This window comes from Leptosomus discolor, chromosome 19 (genome assembly GCF_034619465.1).
Source record: "Leptosomus discolor isolate bLepDis1 chromosome 19, bLepDis1.hap2, whole genome shotgun sequence".
In the NCBI taxonomy this organism is placed as follows: Eukaryota; Metazoa; Chordata; class Aves; order Leptosomiformes; family Leptosomidae; genus Leptosomus; species Leptosomus discolor.
The window spans coordinates 10,674,960-10,699,707 of NC_141409.1; the positions used below are offsets into that span (position 1 = coordinate 10,674,960).

At 47.7% G+C, this 24,748-nt stretch overlaps 1 protein-coding gene across 1 annotated transcript in view; it reads left to right on the top strand.

The window, feature by feature from the left end:
• COL5A1 (collagen type V alpha 1 chain) overlaps positions 1-24,748 on the top strand; it is a 155,009-nt gene that overhangs the window by 95,590 nt on the left and 34,671 nt on the right. Inside the window, exons 17-32 of the mRNA XM_086475890.1 lie at positions 822-875; positions 3,268-3,321; positions 4,251-4,304; positions 5,742-5,786; positions 8,609-8,662; positions 9,878-9,922; positions 10,546-10,599; positions 11,228-11,272; positions 12,500-12,553; positions 14,879-14,923; positions 16,490-16,543; positions 18,574-18,618; positions 19,745-19,798; positions 21,469-21,576; positions 22,184-22,237; positions 23,516-23,569. Of these exons, the coding sequence (XP_086332016.1) occupies positions 822-875; positions 3,268-3,321; positions 4,251-4,304; positions 5,742-5,786; positions 8,609-8,662; positions 9,878-9,922; positions 10,546-10,599; positions 11,228-11,272; positions 12,500-12,553; positions 14,879-14,923; positions 16,490-16,543; positions 18,574-18,618; positions 19,745-19,798; positions 21,469-21,576; positions 22,184-22,237; positions 23,516-23,569 (873 nt within the window). The remainder of the gene's footprint in view (positions 1-821; positions 876-3,267; positions 3,322-4,250; positions 4,305-5,741; positions 5,787-8,608; positions 8,663-9,877; positions 9,923-10,545; positions 10,600-11,227; positions 11,273-12,499; positions 12,554-14,878; positions 14,924-16,489; positions 16,544-18,573; positions 18,619-19,744; positions 19,799-21,468; positions 21,577-22,183; positions 22,238-23,515; positions 23,570-24,748) is intronic.

The window sequence follows — 24,748 nt, forward strand, 5'->3', positions numbered from 1 at the left end:
CTGCATTAACTACAATTTCTGCTAGAAGTTGTTTCTGCTGCCAAACACTTTCTGAGCACTTAGAACTTTGCACAAGAGCAGGCCGGTGGCCAGCTGGTGGCTTGTCCAGGACCTCTCTGTCCATCTGGGCAGACGCAAATGAGGATGAGAGTTAAAAGCCGGGTGGAGTGGGGAGAACTGCAAGTCTGCGCTTCCCGCTCTTTTGTCTTCATTTTATTTTATTATTTTTTTTTGTGGCATCGAGGTTAAAGCTGCATAAACGCTCCAGGCTGGTTTTGGACAGTCCCCAAGTCTCAGTAGTGTGCGAGGAGGATCCAGTCCCCAGAGGGTTCTGGAGCTGGTATAAATCGTGCTCACTCACTCTGTCGACATCCCTGATGCTGATTTTTTATTTTACTCCATCCTCTGGCTCATCGTGATGTGGCTTGCCAGAGGAAGAAACAAGGTGTCTTGTGTGACCCACGTCTAGCTTCCTTCAAAAAAAAAAATTATCTCATTTCAATTTGTGGACATCTTCATTAGCATATCTTAAAACATGCTGGAAGAGAATTATGTGGAATTAAAATCAATGACCATGTCCCAGCGACCCGTGTAGCGAAGCAGCTTCCCTGCCGTTTGTCTCACACCCCTCATTAGCGCCGGGCTGAGCCTGGGATGCTGCTTCAAAAGCAGACCAGTGTTTTTCCCTCGCCAAGGGGAGCGGCTCCCCAGCCGGCGAGCTCTGACTTCAATAAAACTTCACTCAGCTGCAGACCAAAGAGCAGATGTCCCCACGGTCCTGCCTTACCCTTTGTATTTGACTTTGCTTTTCCCTGTTGCAGGGACGAGCTGGCAGCGATGGTGCCCGGGGAATGCCAGGCCAGACCGGACCAAAGGTAGCACCACCTATTTATGTGCTTTTGGAATCTGCGTCGGCTTTTCAGCAAGCGTGAACTGCGGGACCCTTGGCAGGAGCTCACCTTGCTTGGAGGAGGTTGTTGAAATGGTCCAGCAACTCCTGTGAAGTCAAGGGCTCTATGTCTGAGAGAGGGAAGTTAAACACACACCTAGAAGGCAGAATAGCAATTTTTCCTTTCTTTTCCTTTTTTATTTTGATGCAAATTTTTTTAAATTGCTGGATCCTCTTAAGGATGAAATATGCTCCCTTGGCTGCGGTTGTAGAACAAATGCTTTGGAATCCCAATTATGAAAAACAAACATGAATGAGTGGTTGGAAACATCCTAAAATATAACTAACAAAAGGATACCTATTAACTGGGTGAGGAAATGTAGAAGGCATGGTGAGGAATTCTAATGCCCTGCATTTTTATTTGAGACAAAATCCCTTCATTCAGCTGCGATCTGCTGGTGTTATCAAGCAAGCAAGAAGTTGTTCTATGGAAATTGAATGCAGAGGAAGTTTGCTCAGAGAATCCTGTATTAGAAGGTTTAAGTACCTTACTGCGTAGATACTGAATGGAATGGATGGGGGGGTTTTGATAGAGAGACAGGAGACTGCAAATCATTTATCCAGTAAAGTGCTTTAATGGGCATCAACTGCCCTCAAGAGTGGATGCCAGGGAAGAAGGGAAAACAGAGTAACGAGCTGGGCTGGAAAGGAGAAGGAAATTTGCTGCGAGCGGAGACAGAGCGCTGCTCTAGGACCTGCCAAGAGGAAAGAGCTGTTGGCTACCCTGGGTGTGCCTCTGACAGCCTTGGTTGGACCGATCTGTCCCCCGGTCTGCTCAGGTGTGATCAACTCTCCTTTCCTTGCTAGTAGGTAAATGGTTCATGGAAGGGAGGAGCTGGAACTATTTTCACATACTGTTAGTATTGGAAAATACATGTGGCTTCACCTCTTTATAGAGAAAAAGCTACTTTTCAGTCTGCTCATTGGTACTCGCTGCCTTTTACCCTGGGTGTTAGGAGATGGTGTCAGTCACGATTTGCAGACACCCCTGTGTCTTCTCTCTTTTCCAAAGAGTTGAGGCTTTTGGAAAAAGGCTGTCCCTGTGCATTCCTGTCCCCGTTTTCCCCCAGAAAACAGGAGACTGGAACAGGGCACAAGGTCAGAGGAGAAGCCCTGTTACATCTTGCCATGGTTCCCCACGAGCTCTCTGCGTACCGACTCGGAGGAGCTCGTGGGCACGGGAGAAAGCCGCGGGAAGGCAGGCTCCTGCTGCCCGCCTGTGCTAGGACGAACGGCTTTTGCTTTTTCTTCCTCACAACTTTAATTTCTCATCGTTGCCCGTTTCCTTTGGGAGCATCCTCAGACCTGGGCGGGGGACACGAGGAACGCACTTAGGGGACGTTGGCACAGTCACGTGCAGGCAGATGCTGGCAAGTGCTGCCTGCGCTCTGCCGGCGCGAGGTTGCGTGACTTTCCCAACAGGGTGCCAAGCCCATATTAACACACCCAGCCTTTTAGCAGAGCTCATTATTTTGGGCTTGGCATCCTACTCCCAGAGCTGCATTTACAGCAGTAGGCAGTGGCAGGAGCTACTGGAGATGTGTAAGAAAAGAGGTATGTTGGGAGCTGTCTTTGCCTTGGTTTGCCTTCCCAGTACCAGTGGTTTGGGGCTATACATCCCCTATACATCCCTGGTCTCACAGCTGGCTTTGTGCCTGCTCAGGCTGGGGTCAGGCAGAGCAGGCTGCTCTTTGCAGGGCAGCATGGAGGTATCCCTTTCACAATACACTTAAGCATCCACGTGAAGCCACCAAATTTACCAGCTGATGACATTCCTTTACGTCAAAACAGATCTGTCTTCTGACCTTGACTTCATTAAGACAGTTTTCAGCATTTATTTATATATATTTGTTTCCTTGGAGCATCCAGGAGGGTTAAAAGGATGTATGGGATGGATCGCAGTAAAGCCCAGGTTGGTGTTTGGGGACCCGTTGTCAGGTGTGGGAATACTAGTGTCCAGTTTGCTCACCAGTGGATTGTTGTTTGTAATTCCATGAAATTAAAAATAAATGAGTAAATAATTGGACTAGAAGAACCTGTCCAGTAGGGAGATGCTTTGGATCACGGAGAAGTCTCTGACATCCACATGGAAAACCATTTAAAACTGTAGGTGCTGGGGGAAGAGGGATGAGGTAAAATGACTTCGAGCTTTTTTCCAGCTTTTAATCTATAAGGTTGAAATTATCACTGGTCTAATGGAAGGTGAAGGCTGAAGGTCTGAGGGAGAAGATCGATGCCTCCTTGGAATGGAAAGGAAACAAATTGGAAAGATATTCAACAGCAGGTGGAAATATGTACTAAACTATTTTTTCTTTTAGGGTGACCGAGGGTTTGATGGCTTGGCTGGTTTGCCTGGTGAGAAGGGAAATAGAGTAAGTTATCTTCCAATTGTCTTCTGGCCATGGTCTGTAATGAGACTGTGGCTGGGAGGTGCTGGGAGGAGGGCAGCTATTGCTGGGGACAAGCCACAGTGGTGCAGTGGGGAAAGGATGAGAGTGTCCCATAAGAGCGTATGGGATGTCTCAGCATCCCTCCCAGGCAGGCCATTCACATCCCGGAAAGCTGCAAGATCCTTCTGGGACTGCTTGAAATCAGAAAGGGGGGGAGGGGAGGGGGGGGAAGTCGCCTTAATAAAATGCAGAATAAAAAAAAAATAAAGCAAGAAGGAAAACCTGCTTTTAGACAGTGCAGTTGTGGATGGGAATTGCCAAAAATTATAATGGGATTCTTCTCTTTGCTTTATAATTAAACAACGGGGGAAATACGCAAGAAGCCAGTTATTTTGGCAGGCTGTTCATGCCTCCCCTCCCTAGAGAGTGCAGCCATTGCTTTATAAAGCAAGGGAACGTTTGAACAGTAGAGATTGCATCGTGATTACAAGCTGCACAGGAAAGGGAAGATGGTGCCTGAGAGAGATGCTTAATCAGCTAGAAATGGAATAGCATGCCTTAGGTAAAGCAATAACTGCATGCAGAGCCCGAGTTCCTCTCCTGAAGGAGCTACAGCGCCTGCTCGGTTCCCAGACCCCTGCTGAAATGTCATCAGTGAATCCCGTGAGCTCTGGCCCCTGGAGGACATTAGTTGGGCAGCGCTGGAGCCCACGCCTGGCCCTGAGCAGGTGGAGAAGGGCTGCTGCTTCAGAGAGCCCAGGGAGATGAGAACTGTGAAGGTATCGGTACCTTCAGCACATGGTGCAGACAGAAAAGTCAAGCCTGTTGCTTGGTTTCTCAACATTACCCAGGGTTTTCTGTTGCCAGAGAGTTTCTACCTTCTCTGAAGCTTTTCTGTTGTTTCTTTGTAGGGTGAGCCAGGCCCCCACGGACCCCCAGGGGCACCTGGAGAGGATGGGGAAAGGGTAAGTCTATCTCTGGATTCAGCAGTCCTTTGAATTCATAACTCCTGTAAACAAGAAGCAGATGCAATGTCAGCCGGAGACGTGGCAAGAGCAGCCAGCCACCAGTGTGTTGGCTGCTGCCAGTCAGCAGCGGCAGCACCTCGTCCTTGTGTCCTGGGAATGCTGTGGGCAGCCATGGTGAGAGGGAAGCAGAGCAAGGGGGTGGGAATAAAAGTGAAAAGAGCCGCTGGTTTTTAAAGATTTACAGTCAGAAAACTCAGGGTTTGTTAAAAGAACAAAATAACACCAGGGAAGTGTTCATCCTCCAGGTGAACTATCACTTCTATTTTTCTAAGAGCAAGCGAATTGCAGCAAGACTTGGAGAACAAAAATTCTGGACAGACGTGGGAGTCAAAGATTAAATTGTTCACTACTTCTTCTATGCTGTTTAGTCAATAGTTGAAGGCCTTCAGCAAAGCTCAAGCTAAGTGATTACAGGTCTAGAAGGGCTGGTTTAAGAGGAGAGATTGAAAATGCTAATCCATAGCAGTGAGGAGCATGTGGTTTAATCGGAGGAGTGAGTATGGATTTCCGAGGCTCTAATCCCCCTCCACGGTGTTTTCTTTCACCTTTGGCTATTTGTTTCCTCTGTAAAGCACAGATAATAGCACCTTCCTCACCACGAGGTTGTGAGGATTAATTAGTTGCGGCTGTAAAATGCTTTGAAGTTGAAAAGACCGAACCCGTGTCTTGCGGGGGAAGAGCAAGTGTCTGGAGAACTTTAATTCTAGAGAGAAAAAGAAACCATGTAAGGTGCGCAGGGAGAGAAGTTCGGAGCACATAAGTGGGAAGAAGAGCGTGAATTTTATCAGCAGAGGAGGAGGGTTTACAAGGGCTGGCTGCTGGGATTGATTTCCTCAGAGGGAGCCACAGGCTTTGGGTGATTTAAAAGCAACTCAGGAGAAGCACCATCTTATACTTCCTGGGGATTGGGGGGCCATCAGCAGGTGATGGGAGTGAGGGACGGAGAATTACCCCTTTGCTGCCCCTGGTTTATCTGAGGAGCCCTGATTTGGCTGAATCACGTTCCCAGGGCGGCACTCCCATACTGGCTTGCCTTTCAGTTTGGTACTAAATCTTGCGGTTATTGACTTGCATGCCCTGAATTGTTTCTACAATATCTTGTCTATTAGCAAAATCCATCTTTATAAACATCAACGTGAATTATGAAGTATCCTTACAGCATTTCTAATCTTCGGTAAATGCTGCACACGCAGTATTAGTCCCCAGGCTTACGAGGTCTTCCTTATGCACGGCTACCCTTTTATTACTCCAGGGAAGCTGGTTTTCTGTGTGATTATTATTTAACAAGAACGAAACACCTGCGATGTGACTGAAATATAACTGGTTGGTTCTGTCTCTTTTGCTGCTTCTCTCTGCGCCTTTGCTGCTGAACAGGGAGATGATGGAGAAGTTGGACCCAGAGGTCTACCTGGAGAACCTGTGAGTATCTCCTCCTTTGGCTTGACGTACAGCAGCACTGCTTTAGTCAAGGTCTTGATACGATAACAATGGTTTAGGGGCAGCTCTTCTGGTGCTCACAAAGACCCCTGAGGTCCTGCACGGACGGAGCTGCTCTTGCTCGAAGGTCCATGTGAACGGTTTAGGCAGTTATCTTTGCTGTCTTGCCTTTTTTTTTTTCCCCACTAAGGTGGCTACCAAGAAGAGAAGATGTTTTCTGGTAGTTTTTGTGTGGTTGATTTCATTATTCTTTTTTAATGAGCACAGTTCTCATTGATTTTGATTGCTCCCTGGCTAGCATTTGAAATTTAAACCCTATAATTTTAAATGTAAAACTTCACTTAAATTGGTCTCATACCTTTCCTGCATGTAATCCTTCTTCCTGATGTGTTATTTAGGATTCAGGTAAGTAGGCTGGGGTAGAAATTATGCATGGTAAACATATGTGAAATACGGTTTTCATGACTGTTCATGGCAAACTCCAGTGAGGGATGGTTTTGTCTGCTATTGCACGGGCAATGGCAGTAATTGGCCGTGCAGTTCCCTTGCCCACACACTTAGTTTTGTGAGGTGTGAGCGATCCTTTTTAAATCTCAGGGTGAAATCGTGGCAGGATTGAGCTCGAGGACTTTTTCCCTGGCTTCAGTGGGGTCAATATTTTGTTCAAAGTCCACAAAACTTCATAAATCTGCAGCGTTTGTCAGTGTTTGGGCCTCCATGTGCTGCTAACACCAGAGCAGCTGAATCCGGGCTAGCGAAGGGGGGGGGCTCCTACTGTCAGTGAAGTTAAAAGGAGATGCAAGTGGTGTTGAACAAAAATCTCCTGATCAATCCAAATAAATGCTTTCAGAGTATCCCACTGAAAAAAAAAAAAAAAAATCAGTTGGGTTGTCAGTTTGAGACTCTGAAAGCATTTTCCCCCAATACCAAGTATTTTTTACTTTATCGGTCGTGGTAAACTCTGCTTCTGGTTATTTGTAGTTTTTTGTGTGTGTAACAGTTGTTGGCTGCTTATTTACTCCAAGATGCATTTCCTTTGTTATGAAAAGAACATTATCTATCATTTACCATCGGCTTTCCTTTCAAAATGTCTTATTTTGTTGTTCTGAGGCCCAGCGTGGTGGCCTGGGAGTAATTGATGAGAACTGTTGGACACACTTCATGGGAGAAGGGGAAGGGTTGGCATTTACGGACTCACTGGAAGTAAATTATAGACGAGATGTCTGATTAACTTCTGGGAAAGATTAATCAACTCAGCTATCTCCTTAGCACATGTCTAGGCAATAACTTATGGGTTATTAACTTCTTAAAAGCGTTTATGTGCTTAGGTAACACAGTAACAAAAGAGGAACTTAAATGATGATAATGCATGCAGGGAAGTTTATTTTTATTTCAGCCACATGAGTGAAAATATCTGCGATGGCCAGAGTAAAGGTTTAAATTGCATTACAGGAAACTTGTCGTAAATACACGCACCCCAAATCTCCGTGTTTGTCTTTTTCTCTGCCCTGAGCCAAAAGAGGGTCTTTCTAGATTTATTGGTAACTGGAACTAGCGGTGGGACTTCAAAATTGGTTTCTCTCCATCCTGCTCCATTTCCTTCCCATTCCCATTGCCAGTTGATACAGGCAGAGCTTCTGCTCTGCTGGGGCTCGCCGTGCCAGGCTTTAACCCGTGAAGGTCTCTGGTGGCTGGGACAGACCGCTTGGTGGATGCACTCAGTTTTTGCTGCAAACCGAGTTTTTTGCAGGATCAAAATCCCCCCAGTCCCCAAGATCAGACACTTCCTTAATGTCTCCTATCTTCTCCTCTAACATTTCATTTTAATTCCTCTGTCCTCTCTGCTTCATAAAAAAGGATGTATAATGTTTGGGCAGACAGATAAAAAAGCCCATCAGTCAAGAACCACTCTGCTCCGTGACAGTGAATGAGCATCATCCTTGTTAATACCCAGAGCTCCCCTACAGTCCCTAATTTAAGAAAGGGTCTGCACTTAAAAGGTGAGCTTCCAGATCTGCAACTGAGGGCACACAAGACCCCATCCCTTTCCTTTTACTACAAACACACTTGAAGGCTCAAGAGGTAGAGGAGGTATTTCCAAAGCTTCCTACTGAATGAATACAGTTCTCCTGCCATGTCTCTGCTTATTCAGTGTGATGCTCCAATCCTACCAATTTCCCTGAAGATGACACAAGGTTAAATCTGGCGAGAAAGCTAGAAATGGAAAGAAAACACCATGATACCAGGAGTCCTGACTGGTTAAGGTTTAAGAACCATATGCCTTTGAAAACGCACATTTATGCTGCAGGCTGAAAACCTTTTCCAGCCTTGTTGAGTTGTATAGATTGTCAATGGTAAAAATTAAATCCGGAGAGATTTTGAAATGCTAACCTTAATGATCCATTAATGTTATCAGGTCGTTCTTCATAATACCCCCTGGCTAGAATGACTTGGCTGTGTTTTGCATCACTGTGTGCGTTACAGAGTAATCCAGGAATATGATTAAATTAATTTAAAAAAAAAAGTTGGTTTAAGCAGGCCTCCTTCCAATCCAAAGAATAAATGTCTGTGCCTATATTATTGATCTTTATAACCCAAGGATGTGTGCACACAGGATTTCTCTTAGCGGTTTGTAAACCAAGAAAGCTGCTGTTACTGCAGAACCAGCAAGGTCATTGCCGTGCCAGCCCCGACGCTTCCCCGGGCGCAGCGATGCTCAGCCGTGCATGAGGTCACCCCGATCCGCACTCGTGGCGGCGCAGGGGGGCACTGGGAGCGCTAACCCCGTTTGCTTCCCCCAACAGGGACCTCGAGGACTGCTGGGACCGAAGGGGCCGCCGGGACCCCCGGGGCCACCGGTGAGTTCCTGGGGCTGCTCCCCTCCTCAGGCAGGCAGCTGGGCTTTCTGAGCGAAATACCCTGTCCCCATTAGTCATTCAAGCAGATAATACAGCTGCATAATTTTATACGTCTGTGCAAGGAAAAGAAGTGGTGTTCCAAAAAAAAAGTTATGGCTCAAAGTCCGTATTATCCCCATTTTCAGTGGCATCACGTCCATTTACAGCAGCTCAAGATTTGGCCCGTCTGAGTAAATATTAATGCCTCGCTCAGGCTGAAAGGGAAGAATGAGAGTTATTAACACAGCGGCTTTGCTATTAACTTTTGCCTGAGGGCTGGTGAGACTTTAAAGCAGTTCGTTCATATTTCGGGCGAAAGCCAAGGAAAGAACATGCCGTTTTTTATTCGGGAGACAGTCACCTTATCTGTCGTGCGCTGCTGGAAGTGCTGATGCAGGGGCTCTCTCCGTAAATCACTGCAGCTCGCCGAAGTCCCAGGACTTAAAAACTGAAACGTAGGCTGCTGCTAGAGCTAAAAGGGTCAGAATTTAACGGTGAGCGTTGTGAAAGCCCTTAACCCCTCCTGGGACACAAAGACATCTTTGCTTTGAGCTCCTAGTCCTGCTGAAATTTAATGAGGGTTCAGGATCTGCTCCAAAACCGCCTCATCTCCCACAAGCGTGCCGTTACACCAGGTACCTTGCCCTGCCCAGAGCAAAATAGAGGCAGGGGAACCCCCAGCAGGACATCCTCAGTTGACTGTGTACCACGTTACCCCCTTAACGAAGATGCTCAGGGAGTGTTTGACCCCAATTGCCCTTTGTTTTGGCACGAGGCAGCACAGCCCTGTTGCCTTCAGCTGCTGCCTCGTTGAACGATGCATTCGCACCCCGAGCAAGGTCTTTTGTCCAGTTTTTCTTTTCGTTTGCTACGCCGTGCCTGCTCGCTGTCGGAGGCAATCTGGCTGCAGTACTTAGCCAGGATTTGCTCGATCTGGTGCTGATTCTGCCTCACAGGCGGGTTAAACCAGAGGTGAAAACACTGAAATGACTTTTTAAAGTGTAAACTGGGTTCATGGAATTGGCTGCTTCACCAAACACCTTTAGAAAATTGTTCCCTTTCCACGCGGTCCAAAAGGCCTCCTGATGTTTTGTTGGTTTTGTGGCAACTTCTCCACTTTGGCGGTGCAAAGTAACAGGACGTTTTCTTAGTGCTGTTTTTTAAATCCTTCCTCAGGGTGTGGCTGGTATGGATGGACAAACAGGTCCCAAGGGGAATGTGGTAAGTTTTCACTGCAAATTTTACAGACAGTTCAGATATTATATAGGAAGAAATGTAAAATGTACTCTATTAAATTAAATTTGCTAATTGCTTTTTAGCCTGGTCTAGATTCCTGTCAGAGCCTGTGAAAACCACAGAGAGTATCTTCCTACAGCAAATGGATGTTAATTTATTATAATTTCTGATGGAATTACACATTATTTCCCCATGAAAGATCAAACATTTTCATCAAGATGTGTGTTGCTCTAATGAATATCAAGATACAGTAATTTAAGTGAGAGGGGGAAAAAAAAAAATCTTTGCCTGCCTTAAACTTTGTACTGGTCGGATGAAATGGACTCCCTGCAGAAGAGCCAGTGCAAAGCCAGGTAGCGTTAAAGCCCTGCTCGGCTCGCTTGGGCTGCATGCCCGTGCGGAGAAGTGAGTGTGCCCTGAAACAACGATGGAGGGAAGGTGTTGCCCTTTCCCAGGAGCTCTCAGTTACTGGCAGCGGGTCAGGGAGGGTGGTGAAGGGCTGCGTGAGGGTGCGGGGCCGTGCAGGGGGCAGGAGCTGCGGTGCCTGAGGAAGCGCTGGCTCCGCTCTCGCCTTTCCTGCCTTCAGCTCGGCGCTTGTCTTCTCACAGGGTCCTCAAGGTGAGCCAGGTCCCCCAGGACAGCAGGGTAACCCGGGTGCTCAGGTAAGAGGACGACTCCTTTCCCATGGGTAGGGAAAAGGAATGCTAATTTTGAACGAGCTTCGCTCCCCCGCCAGAGACAGGACCAGCAATAAGGGGATTTGCTGGGAATTGGCTTGATGATACATTGCTGGCCCAAAATCTTCCTGAAAACGCTCCCAGTTTCAAATCTCCTTGGTTCTCACCTGGCTTTTGCTGCTGTGATGCAAAGCCAAACCTAGGTCCAAGCAAGTCTCTTCGGCCGAGCCACCTCTTGTGGCTCAAGTCTGATTTTTAGCATCCCACGGTCCAGTTGCTGTGGAGCCAGATGGGTAACACAGATGTCCAAGCCTTGCTGTCAGCCTTCTCCACGGCTCTAGCAAGCCTTGCTCCTCAGAGCATCTCTGTTTCTGTCCTGGGGATGAGCCTGGCTGCACACGGCAGAGCGGTGCAGCTCTCCGGAGGAGGCAGGCTGTGCAAAAATGAAATTTTATCGTCTCTTGCGTGACATTTTGAGAATGAATGGAGCTGGGGAAATCCCCAGCCATCGCAGGCCCTACAATGATACTCAGCTGAGGCACTGCCAAAATGCATTTGGAAGGAATAGCTTGTTCCTTAATGACCCTAGGTTTTTTTTTTTTCTTTTTCGCAGGGTCTTCCAGGTCCACAAGGCGCGATCGGTCCCCCAGGAGAGAAAGTACGTTTAAATACTGCAGCTCTGACCTAAGACAACCGTTGCCATTAATATGCATTTGCTACTTCAGCTGCTCCTTTGCCCCATATGCAACATCTGTTTGCAGCCGTGTCTATGAAAGTCTAATGCCTCTCATTCCAGACAGAAGAGAGACAAGAAAGCACGGTTTACCTCTAATTCGTAATATTTGCATTCATTTCCCCTCTTAAGAGAAACGTTTTGAAGGCAGCCTGTGGTAAAACATTAGGAGAGGACTGAAAATTGTATTTTTCTGTGGGCTAAATGCCTGGAAGTCTGAGCGGGATGGTAATGGGAAGAGCCCATGGATTTGGCTCGCTCAGCCGAGATTCCCTCCCTCTGCCTCCTCCCCGCTCCCCGCCTGCTCCAGCTCTCTCTGATTTTCCACTGCTCTTGACGTGGGGTAGGTGCTGGCCTGGGTTCCCCCCAGGCAGCCCTGGGACCATCAGGATTTAAACAAGGGGAACAGTTTTGCCTACAGAGCAGTAATTCTCCTCCGTGTGTTTGCTCAGCTCCCGCTGAGTAGGGACACAGCGTGTGTCCCGGCGTGTGCACCGGGAGAATCCCCCGCTTGTGTTGGCAGCATGGGGTGGACTGAAATTATGGATCGTTCTCCTGTGAAGGAGCACTTCAGCAGTTCTGCCAGATAAAGGGCTCTCAGGTTTCAGTGCTGAGTCACACACTCGCGACAGCAGTGGCACTCCTCGGTGGTGTGAGAAATCGGAGGGGTTGCTTAATTAAAAAGGTAATCATTGAAGAGTGTTAAAGTGGCAGCACAGTCAAGCTCCAGTCTTCCTTTGCCAGTTAATCCTTGCCGTTTGTCACCAAAGAATGGGCGTTTCTCGGTCCGCTGGGCCCCATAGCTCGATATCCTCCAACTTGTCCTTACACACGTGTGCAGCGTCGTGCCCTTTTGACAGGACAGCAGCTTGATGCCTCGTGCCCCAGCGCCTCCTGTTGAGCTCTCATGGCTGTATCATGTCCGTACGTGTGAGGTGCTGGCACTAACGCTGCAGCATCCCAGGAGGCTGGAACAACTCTGCCCACGGGAATAAGCAGACGCCCTACAAGTCACGGCAGCTTTTCCAACAGACTCACCCCTCTGCAGCCTTTCACAGCGAGAAAAAACAAGAAATGTGTCTGAAAAGCTCCGTCCTCCGATGCTCTGGAGACTCTGACCGTCGCAGCTGTTGATTTTCTGTTTGTTTTTAGGGGCCGCTGGGCAAACCCGGTCTTCCTGGCATGCCTGGTGCAGATGGTCCCCCGGTAAGTCGTCCGCTCCTGGGTCTCTGCTTGGCATCAGGGCGGTGGGGCCTGATCCTGCACCCATCCACGCTGGGGTGCACCATGGGCTTGTGAAGCGTGTGAGCCTGCCAAGGTCAAGCTCACCCTGCCCACGTTTTGGCTGGGTTGAAGGGTTTGAGTTTGAGAAGCCCTGGCCTTGCTCCAAGCTTTGCTCAGCCTGGCAGCGCAGCACTAGGTACTTCTCACCATCTCTTCGGGCTTCTTTCCTCTCCTCCTGTTCCTCCTCTGTCTTACACAGGTTGGCAGCTCACGGAGGTAGGGATGGTCTCCTGAGTGTGTGTTTATTCGTACCGCAGCACTAGTCCTCGTCTCGCTTGGGGCCGCGGGGCATTGCTGCAGAACGGTGATAAGAACAGGTTGAAATTGCACGTCAATGTTGTGTTCTTGCAGCCTCCTCCTAAGCCTACTTTAAACATCATTCACTGCTTGCTCTAGAAATTGGTCTTAAGAAAAAATCTCTGGCCTTCAAACCTGATCTCATTGTTACACACCTCAGAGGAACCTGGTTTCAAGAGTGACAAATGTAAAACAGTTACGTTCTACTAATGCAAATGCAGAGTATGGCAAAAAAAAAGAAAAAAAATACATTTCCCACCCTGGGATTATCATTCCTACGGAGGGCACTTGGAACATTCGTACAATTGTTAGCTGAGTCAACAGAGCAGCTAAAGCAAAGCCCAGGACGTCTCTAAAGCTGTAGTTTTTGATGTGAAATTCCTGCAGCGCCCTCCAGGGAAGTTCAGCTGGAGAAGATGCCGGGTCTATTTTTATGCAGACTGAAGGCTGTATAAGAGCTGCAAGCACATGTGGGTGTGAATGGACACAGGTCCTGTGCCACAGGTAGCCATGAGGTTTGCAGAGAGTTTGTAAACACGTGGATAGTTCTTTCCCAGGACAAAAACCCACCCCTGTTCTCTTTATAGAAAGTGGTCTTGGAAGAGATCTGAAAATCCCTCAGGGCCTGAAGCGTCTTACTGCGAAAGCCAACCAAGTTGCTCATGAGTTTTTATCATAGTAGCAGTAATGGAGATGGGCATTTTGAAGATGGTGATGATTTAGCGCAGAGTGGACAAAAGCTTTTGAAATCTTGCTGCACTTCCATTTTGCCTCTCCTGGGGTGCAGAGAGAGATCAGGAGCTGAAGGCAAGTGTGGTTATGTGACCCCCTTTGCTCACCGATGCTCTTGGTGTCATTTAAATTCACAGGACAAATTGAAATTGCACTTTCTCCTCCATTTTGTTGATGTAAAAATGACAGCTGATGTTTCGTTTCTTTATTAAACCAGCTTGTTTTATGAAACTCAGCTTGTCTGACATTCCTGTTCTGAAGGCTGATGGTGGAAAATACTCTTACGATTTTCCCCGTTGTATAGGTAGAAAGTCATTTGTGTATTTAGAGGAGAGTTCTAAGTAAAGAAACCATTGAGTGCAGAAGGTCCTAGTGGCTTTAGAGTAGGTGGATATGCTTTCATCATCTTCATAAGATAAAAGGTCCCTGAGTGTGCAGTGAGTGTCTTTGCAGGGGCTTGCTGCTTTTGTACAGACATTGCTGACCAAAGGGTCATCTTCCATCCTGGCTCCATTTTGGTTCTAACAGTAGGAAGATCAACACTAAAAACTACTTTTATGGGTTTCCCCAGTTCCTCTAAGCTATATCTGAGGCAACTCACGCTTTTGTTTTCTGCTGACTGCAACCCCAGCAAAAGGCTTCTAAAGTGTTGGAAACTCTTGGATGTTGAGTTATTCAGCATCAAATCCCAAGAGGAATGCTGGCCAGCATCCAGCCAGCTGGCATCTAACGGGGATGCAGGTTGGCTGAGTATTTGTCATGAGATCTTTTAATGGACTCTAGGAATTAGGAAATTAATGAGGGGCTCTGACCAGTCTGGGTATCTTGTGACCTTCACAAGTTTGCTAACGCACGGAATTAATTTTATCTGTTTTCCTATCTGCAAAATTCATATGCTGCTTGCTGCTGAACTCCCTGGGGTGTTCTAATATGTGAAGCGTATTGCAAAATGGTTTGTGCTTCTCTGCTGAAAGGTGGTGAAGGGTAAAACAACCAGGTAGAATACCACCAAGGACCCAAATGCAGCTCTCTTCCTTTTGGTGAAAGCTTACTCTTGCAAGTTGGCTTCAGGGGGGCTACTTGTATCAGAAAGTGCTTCCTGGTGAGCAATGGTTCCCTTAGAAATAAATCATAGCTGCCTGAGCAAGCTTGTCGGTGTCTGAAGTGCTAGATGTGCACTAAACCCATTTCCCTCTTCTTTGTCTCTTTCGTTAATAGGGTCATCCTGGCAAAGAAGGTCCTCCTGGAGAGAAGGGGAGTCAGGTGGGTATCGACAAGACCCTCGTTGCTGCCAAGGGGGAGGTCACGGTAGCTGGGTGGAGACAGATCTCCCTGGGGCTCTGGGGGTGGCTGAGCAGCCAGGGCATGTGGGTCAGTGGAGATGGCAAGAAGCAAACCCTGCTGAGATTTGAAAGCTAAGCCCAGCTTTCATCTGCTTGGAAGACTCTTCTGGTGCTTGGACTGGTCTTTCTTCAACGCCTCCCAGCTTTCCTGGCCAGCAGTGCTCTGTAGCCCAACGGACGTGAAAACTGAAACTATGAAGGGAAGCCTTCTCTTAATCAGACACAAATAAATACCCTTTGTGGCACGGGGAATGTAGAAAATAACTCTTTTTGTATTTCCTGGCCTTCTTTTTTCTTCCCCTGGTCCTCAAAGTCCCTCTTTAACAATATATTTGAGAATATTGCTGGAGGCTAGAGTCCTTAAATTATACAGTCGTCCGTCTGTCCAGGAGATTTACCATCTGCATTCCTGCTGCGTCCCATTCAGTTGAAAAACATTACGTTTGTCAAAAGTCTTTGATTAGAGCGCAGTCCGGTTTGATGGACGTCTGCTCGAGCCTTGCTTGGGCTCTGCACAGAGCACAACCCACGGCCGTTTGTCCGGCCGGCATCACACGAGGCTGAAAATTCAAACGTTGGCCTCTGCAGAATGTGAGAAGGCAATAAAGGCTTGGGCTGGTTCTCCCTGTGCTGAGAAGAGGCATTTAGCAAATGGCAGGGAGGTGATTTTTGAGCATCCCTGGCGCTGAAGGTCTCCTCCAGCTGACAGTCGCGCGAGGTCTGGGATACTGGTGGACCTGTCGGCTCCATCTGTCTGTCAGGCTGGAAAAAATTGTCCGTCTCAAGCTTGGAGAAGTGGAAGGGTGTTTGTTTAGTTAGGGAATTGAACAAAATGAAAGCCAACTGGGTTCAGTGAAGAACAGGCTTTATTTGCAGGTATCAGACAGCATGGCAGCGAGGGTGGGAAGGAGAGTTTTTGCAGGATGTGTATCGGGCACCGTGTCTAGCACAGCTCGTGGTGTCCCTGGGGATTTGCAGCATTCGGTGCCAGAAAGGAGCTTTGTGAGCATCCCCTCTCCTACACAGCTGAGGCCGAAGGACACCTACCTGGGGCTTGTGCCTCAAGCAATAACTCCTCTGTGTGACCATCATCATCCCAAGCTCAGCTGCCTTACTGTGAAATGAGGATGGTTTGGAAAGAGGGAGACGGCAGAACGTGTTCTTGTTCTTTTCTTTAATCCAAAACACAAACTATCAACCTTATGTGTAAATCCCCTTTCTAACAAGTTGCTGTCTTGTCTCTTCTCTTCCTCCTTTCCTATCGTATGGACCTTTGCTGTTGGCTCAGCCCAGTGCACCTGCTCTAGGCGATGTTCCTGTAGATCTCTGTGCTATTTTGAGCTATTTTCAGCTGGCCACTGCCATTTCCACCTGGTCTGAAGCAGCCAGATGGCTGGGATATTTCTTTTCCACACACTCTCCTTATTGCTGCACCTTTGTGTTGATTTCTGATGGGTTTTTCTTGTCTGCTTTTTTTTCATGCCAGGGTCCACCAGGTCCTCAGGGCCCCATCGGTTACCCAGGACCACGTGGAGTCAAGGTAAGGAGGATGCAGAAACAGTGTCCGTGGTGTTGCTTGTTCAACTCGAGTTCTCCGGCTTGTGCTGGAGATGGATGCTGCCAGCAGGCCCAGATGCCCTACCAGGGCACTTCAGCGGTCACCTCCGTGACCAACTGTATTCACCACCCCAGTGAGCCTTGGTCCAGCATCTTCTTGCAGGCCATGAGGATTGCAAGTCCCCTGCTCCCCAATAACTCCATCATTCAGCGCTTTGGAGAGATTTCTCTTTTAATTCTTTGTGAGCATGGCTCAGTCCCATTCCAATCGTTTCCAGTTTACAACCAAAGTAAATCGCAGACAGAATGTGAAGACTTTAGCAAGGCTTGTTAATAAAACAAAATAGGCTATTACTAAAACAAAGCCAGCTTTTCATGCTCCTGATCCAAAACCTTGTTAGACGAAGCTTGTGCGTCTCAGCAATGTGCTTTTTCACTAGACTGAATTCCAGCTCTTTCCTCGCTCCCGCTGCGTGCAGCGCTTGCATGCTGATAAGGCAGCAGTGGGTATTTTTTTCCCCATTCAGCTCTGGCTATTATGCCCATCAAGATATATTAGTTCAGGTGCAGATGCATCTTGCATCCCAAAGGTCCAATGAATCTGCAGGGATCTGTGCTAGCAGTTACAAACACAGCTTGGGGACTGACTATAGGTGAAGTTAAGCTCTCTTAAACCCCCTTGTATATTTTTTCAATAGCAGAAGCACATTTGGTGTTCTGCCTTCAAAATTTAAGCGGGATGTATTTAGCCAAAGCGAGCTTTCATCTTGTTTCTTGCAAGGTTGCAGATTCAGCTGTAGTGGCCCATTAGGGAATGGTTTGCTGTTGTGTTTACCACCAGAGTGGAACTGTTCCACATTAGAGTGATCTAGAGAAAGTGTGCCATGCACCAAACCCGTAGTGTGTACAGACAAGGGTTTGCTTCCTACAAGCAGCCTTCTATTAACTGCCTGAGCCTCCAGTTCAGGGAAAAAAATGCGTCTCATTGGGTTTGTAGCTATAAATAATTTTTAGGTCTTGCCTCGCTTACCAGAACCCTGTCCTGCTGCACAAATTTTGATGTATTTTAATAATACTTTTTCTTGACTTGTGAAGGGGAAGAAAAAATGTAAAATACCCCAAGCAAAATATTATTCCTCAAATAAAAAAGAAAAACAACCAAAATATTCTGGTTTTTATTGTAAGAGGCGCATTGCACAGTACAGCTGGTACGGGTATCTGGAGGTGATGTTTTACCCCAAGAGGCAGGATAGCTGGGAAGTGTGGAGGTCCAACAGGTTTGGGCTGGTGACATAGCAGGGGGAAGATCCTGACCACAGTCAGCACCTCTGGGCTGAGCACCATGGACTGATTGCTTTGGTGAAGCTTTGGAGGCCTTCTGCACCATGTCACAAACGCCCACACTAGCCTTGCTACTTTTTTTTTTTTCTCTCATTTTGGTGCCTAAATGTACTTTAAAAAAATAGTGCCTGCACAGAGGTGAGCACCATGGTAAAAAATAGCCAAGCTTAACCTTTGGGGGTGTTAGATGTGGTGCTGCTGCCCGCTGCAGAGGAGCATGGAAATCTCCAGCTATGTGCTCAGAGATTTTAAGACGGATTCTCTTCCCAAGTAGTCCGTGCACAGCTCGAGCGCTGTTTTTTCTGTGAGTACCCAAGTGAAGTTGGTGTGCTGGCAAGGGGTGGAAATGTTTTTTTTCAAAATATACACAGAAAAAGTTTTCATAGTGAGTTTTGTCCTTGGATACGTAACTCCTGGGCAGGGAATGGGCAGAGACCACCAACTGCACCTGCCCAATCAAGTCAGCAGAGGTTTGTGAGTATAAGGTACTCACTGGTGACCCAAAAGCCAGATGTCAGCGGCTGATACTTGGTTAGCAATGTGTTTAGGAACATCACAGTTTGCAAAGATACCATTGTCAACGTCAGAGGAAGCAAAAATCATTATGATTAATGATTCTTCCCTCTTAAGCTTACGTACACCCTTGTAACATCTTGTTTTATCTCCTGCAAGGGAGCAGATGGTGTTCGTGGACTGAAAGGCACCAAAGGTGAAAAGGTGAGTTAACATAGCACATTTGGACTGATTTTCTCCAGGCTTTGAAAATTTTTTGTAGACTGGTCCTGCAGGGTGCTCACCGTGACATTTTCTCCTGCACGAGGGTTTCTCTTAGCCAAGCATGGGGCTGAGCCCCCAAAGGACTGGTAACCTCTATTTTTGGAGTGGGTGCAGGCTGGGTACCTTCCATGATGTTCTGCCACACCTTGGCTCAGACCTGGGAGTAATCGAGCCTCCGTGACACGCTAAGGTTTTGAGCTGTTTGCTGGGGCCAGCCGTTACTGACAGCTCAGGGTCCAGCAGCGGGATGGTTTCCTCCTGACAAAATTTGCAGCTTGAGTGATTCAATGGAGCTGAAAGGTTTGTGGTGTGTTAAAGCGGGTAACAGCGTATGGGATATGCTGCCCAACCCGGTCATCAGAGCAGCTTGTGAAATCCCACTCAGTGAAAGAGTCAAGACAGTCTCTCTCTGCATGTGTTAAAGATGCAATTGGTTTCTCCCAGAGGAAGAGCAGGAAGGGGAGAAAAATCTTCCCTGGTCCCATAAACAGATCCTTCATTCCTGCCCCCAGCAATTCGGCAGCAAAGCTGGCAGTTTTAGCTAGGGAATCCTGGCAGGGACCTTCCAAACTTTAAAAGTCTTTCTGGGACTTCATTGCCTATGAGAGATTTGCTGTAGGATGAAATACATTATTGATTTGAGCTCTGCAATTAAACCTTCTTGGCTGAAAGAAATATTGCCACTGTCCTGGAGGTTGCCTTGAAGCATGGTGTAGAACATCCTCCATGAAAATAAAACCAGTTGTACTTCAGAAATAATTGGTTCCCAGTGCTGGCAAGGTGTTGTTCCACACATCGGGCCAGATTTGTGATCTTGACTTGCAGCCAGGACGGGATGTAGGGAATACTTGCTGTGATTCCTTGGGGTCCTCAGCAGTCACAGCCTGGCTGGGTTTCCATGCCCATGTGTGCACCCCAAAGACTTGCAGAAACCAATGTGATGGGCGGTGCAGGGACCTGATCTTGTTCTCCCTGGGTAGGGGCCGTACAGTGAGGCCAGAGAAACCTTTTCTCTTTTTTTCCGACTATACACCTTGTCTGTTTTTTTCCCTTCTCCGTTATTTAGGGTGAAGATGGCTTCCCTGGCTTCAAAGGTGATATGGGCATCAAAGGAGACCGGGTAAGAGTCTATGACCAGTGTGATCCTGTAGCACTTTGCCTTTCAAGCCTGTGCATTATCATGCAAAGGCGGCTCGGGGAGAGCAGCAAGGTGGGCTTCTGGCGGAGTCCTTCTGGCGTGTCCGATCTCAAGGCAGGAACGCAGGAATTTCATGTTCACTTCAAGCAGAGCAGCTGTAAATCCCTAAATTTGCTAATCCCCCCTTGAAGGTAAAATAAAACTGAGTGATAATAAAGGACCCCGTCTTGCTCCTTTGACTGCTAGGAACACTGCGTGATCCAGCTGTATCATGTATTTATTTCCAGTATCTCTTTTGCCCTGTAATATTACATCTAGGGTCTGGGAGGCATCTTTATTTGCTGAGCCTAATGTGCTTCCACACCATCACCATGTGAAGTGTAAATGCAGTTTAATAGAAACCAAAGCAGCGCTGTGAAAACTGCCAGGGGTGGAGTGTTATATTAGACTCGTGTCTTCAGCAGCAGGGCACGTTGCCTGGTTGGAAAAGCTTTTAAAATCGGCGGAACACACAGACCACCAGAAACCCCAAATCATGCTCGGACGTGGGCAGCGGCTGCAGCCTGTGGCTTTGCGGTGTGTCTGTCAGTCCTCCACACCCAGCCCTTGGGGACAGGGGGCTGTGCTCGTCCCCTCTCTGAGTGATGCGTTGCCTGGGGCTTGGCGTCCCCCCTGAGCTCTGAAGCCATCACAGGGATCAGGAGAGCTCTGCCATCATTCATCCTTGTGTTTAAGGGAAAAAGGAACACCTTGCATGAAGGCTTGTAAAAGTAGAAATCAAATCCTCCGTTGCTGCTGGCGTTGGACTGTGTAATTGAACAGGTAAAACAATTGAAAGATTCCCCAGCCCCCCCTTCTCGCTAAGGAAGAAGGACTGAAGGTGGCGTCTCAGGGAGGTGACTCCCGTCCTCGCCAAACACAGATAGACATAAGCTCCTTGAAACAAAGCTCACGACTCCAGCTCCCACCAGCAAGCTCTTCGTGCTTTATGATGGGCAATGAAAGGACACGGGGTACCCGAGAGCCTCGCAGATAAATCTGCGTCCACCCAGCTTCTGGTGAGCGAGAAGAAGGCTGCCTGTGTTCGCAGCGTGGAAACATCTCTTGTTACCCAGCGTGACAAAACGACAACTGCTGTTTTGTGTGCTGAAGCCTGCAGTGTCACAATTCACGTTAATAGCTCGGTCCTCTTGGCTCTCAGATTTCCTAATGATTTTCAGCACAAAAGCTCCAGCCCAGTCTTTCTTCTCCAGTTGCCCGGTTTAACCCTCAATTAAACGCTTCCCAGGGCTTGCTGGCACATCGAACTGCGATTTGGGAACTGGGAGGTGGGTAAAAGGGTGTGTTGCAATCAGAGCTAATGAAGGCTGTTTTGGTAGAGACATGCCGCGTGTAGACGGGATAATTGGGCTACAGGAAAAGATGGCTGTTGTTGGAGATAATGGCCAGGCTGTGTGAATGAAAGCTTAGTGCTTTAATAACGCTCTGCAATTTACAGTCTTGTCTGAGCCTCTTGGTGAAGACCAGCTTTCTCCAAGAGTTGTATTAGCAGCTCCATGGAGTATCTGATTGCAGCCATGAGGGTGTTGCTGTCAACAAGCACGGGCTCTGGGACCTGCCTGCCTCATCAACACTTGTCTTGTGATTAACAGGGGGAAATTGGACCTCCTGGCCCCCGGGGTGAAGATGGTCCTGAAGGTCCCAAAGGTCGTTCTGGCCCCAATGGAGATCCAGGTCCTCTTGGTCCTGCTGGAGAGAAGGTGAGTCTCAAGGATGGAATCGCCCAGGAAAGCTTTACAGTAAAACCCGCTTTTTTGGGGTGTCTCAGGTGGGTGGCTGGGGCAATGCCAAGCATTAGGGGGCAGTTTTAGGGCCAAGGGATGAAGAGGAGCTGCAGGAGCTTTGTGTGAAGGCTGGCCTGAGTTGCTCAACACAAAGACCAGAGGAGACCCAGGGACGATGGTTTTACTGCACAAGCATGACTTGAGCGCATTGAGACGTTGGTTTCTTTGGGGTTATCTGCTTGGGTATAACATCGTGAAAAAAATGGGGAAATTAAGTGTCATGGACTCCAGCCTAATTTTTAGATCCATCATTGAAAAAAAAAAAAAAAAGATGACAAAAAATAACTTCCCCACTAGGTCCCTGACATGTTTGCTGTGGTCACTCTGCATCAGACCCCCTGGGCTTCCCCCAGGGAGGGCAGAGGACCATCGGAGCGCCCCAACAGCTTTATTCCCCCCGTGTCACACCTGCTTTGCTCTTGACTTCTCTGCACTCGGCATCTCCCCTTTGTGCTGGTGCAAACCCGAAGCTGCTCGCGAGGTCTCGCTTGCCCGCGCTAACACGCTTTTATTTGTGTTTCAGGGAAAACTCGGCGTGCCAGGACTGCCCGGCTACCCGGGCAGGCAGGGTCCAAAGGTAACTCGGCCCGGTTCAGCCCCAAAGAGGTACTGGGTGTGCTGGGGAGCCCCACGGCCACTGGCTGGGCTCTGATGGTGGTGTCGTGCAGAGGACTCAATCATCTGCTAATGGGAGGAGGGGGAACGGCAGCGTTTCCCACCGCACGGTCCCTCCTTCCCTCCCATGCAGGATAAATTTATCGATGGGTAAAAATAGCTCCCGGCCCTTACTTAGCTGATGGGAATCAGCGCCTGGTTCTGCATCGCTTCAGTCTCCTAAAGCGGCGGGAAGCGACGCAGTGGGACGGGGGCTGCAGCACGCGGGGGCGTGCGGGACCGCTTTGGTGATGGATATAAACAGGCTCCATGTGAGCTCTCGTGCTTGTAATAGGCGTAACAGTCCTTCTCCTTGTATTATGTTTTATATCTTCAAAGATCTGCGTTAGCGTTAACTAATTAATTAAGGAGACTAGCTAATGAATCGGGGTCTCCCTGAAATTAAAGTAAAACTGCCATTTGCAGATTTGCAAACATCCTTTGTATCTTATCTGCACGCCCACCTTCATTTGGGCCATTTTCAAATGTTCTTTTTAAAGTAAAACTGTGAATTCTACTACATAGACTAAGGCTGCAGCCCAGTTTTTACACACCCTGGAGGCTTTGGGAACTTACGTTTTTGTTAATTTTTTTTTTTTAAGAATCATATTTTATTATTCATGTTCATTGCTGAAAAAAAAAAAAAGAGTTGTTTAACACTGGAGACATCATTATTTGCAAGAGATTGTTTCCTGGTTCTGGTGTTGATGGTTTATTTTTTAATTTGCATTTTGTATCTGGGGTAGGGGGTGGTTTTTTTGCATTTCTTTGACTAATTCATATTTTAAAAGCAGCAGCCGCTGTTCTCCAGGCACTGACATCAGAAAGGAACAAGCCAGGAGTTAAATTTTCATGTGCAACGTAGTGACTTAGGAGCTAAAAAACAAAAGCCTGCCTGTTCCCCAGGCACCGGGTACAGCCACGGGCTTGGGCCTTTGCAGTGACTCCTAATGAGGCATGGACTATTTTTTGCATTATTGTTATTTTTGGATGGATTTTAGTTTCTGAGGTCATTTTGGGTCAGTCTTCAGTTTTGTTTTTATGAAAGGAAGGTTAAAAAATAAAAAAGCATGGGGAGCTGTAGATGTCAGCGGGCACTTTTAGGGGGTTGTTCCAGGCCAGTGGGCGCCTGGCATGGATGGACAGAGCTGCCCCTTTCAGTGTCTTGAACCACTCTGTCTCTCTTTGCTCTTTCCCCAAGGGCTCAATCGGCTTCCCAGGATTTCCAGGAGCCAACGGAGAGAAGGGCACACGGGTAAGAGCGGTTTTGTCTAGCCACTTTGCTGATTTTGTTGTGGCTTTTTTTTTTTCCCTCTCCAAAGGCTGGTCCTTGGGCAGGACGTGGGGAATGCTCCGTTGCAGGCAGCTGCTGGTGCTCTGGTTGCGTTTGCACAAAGGGGTTGCCCAAAATGGGTCATCCCACCCCCTCGCATCCCAGGATGAGGTCCCCAGCGCAGGGAGCCCAGGACTAGCAAGAGAGGAGGATGCCAGTAATAGCCCAGGCAGCTCTGCAGACAGCAGCTTTCCAATTAAACACTGGAAATTTTTCCCTCAAGATATTTTAGGAGATTTCTCTGAACCTGGATCCTTCCCGCGCTGTCAGACTTTGCTCAGGGCACGGAGAGCTTTTTAATTAACAGTAATTACTAGAGATGGGTGAATCTGTTCAGAAGCAGCAAGAACCATCTTTAGCCTAACTTGAGATTCAAAATGCATAGCTGAAAACACTCTTACAAGTTCCTCCTTTTAATAAGTGGAGCTATTCTAAATTCATAAACACCCTTAAAATGTGGGGGCTCTGTCCTCCAGACTTGTCTCTACCTCTCACCCCACCTCCGCAGATTTTGCTCCCGAGTAGAGATTGTCTCAATAGGCTGATGATTCTTTCGTTTTATTTTTATTTTGTGGAAGATGTGCTTGAATTAGGGGATTCAGAGTACAAACATAAAGTCATTTTCTGCATCAGCTCTGGTCACAGGGACAAAAAGAGGGAGTGAGGAGAGAGAGCGGAATTAGTTTCCTTTTTGCTCTCATTTAAATACAAATGACTTTTAACAGACGTGTTTGATAGGAGCCCAGAAAATATAAATCACTTTGCACTTCATTAATATCATGCCACTGAAATTTGGTTTATATCCACCCCTACTTTTTTTTTTCACTGAGTAATTTTCATTTCATTCTGAACTACAAATGCAGCATCCTCTCCCCTCCTCTCCCCTCCCTCTGCTCCAGGCAGGAGGAGGGAGGCCATGAATAAGGCAGCTGCCACGACAGCCTTGAATTCACTGTAGCCCTATAATTACCACCCGCCTTATCAAATACACAGCAATAAAATCCTCGGGCTGGATTTTCGGGTGGTGTAAAACAGGGCATCGGCGCCTCAGCGGAGCAGGGACGTGCTGCTTTGCATCCCTGAGCATCTGCATCCCTCTTG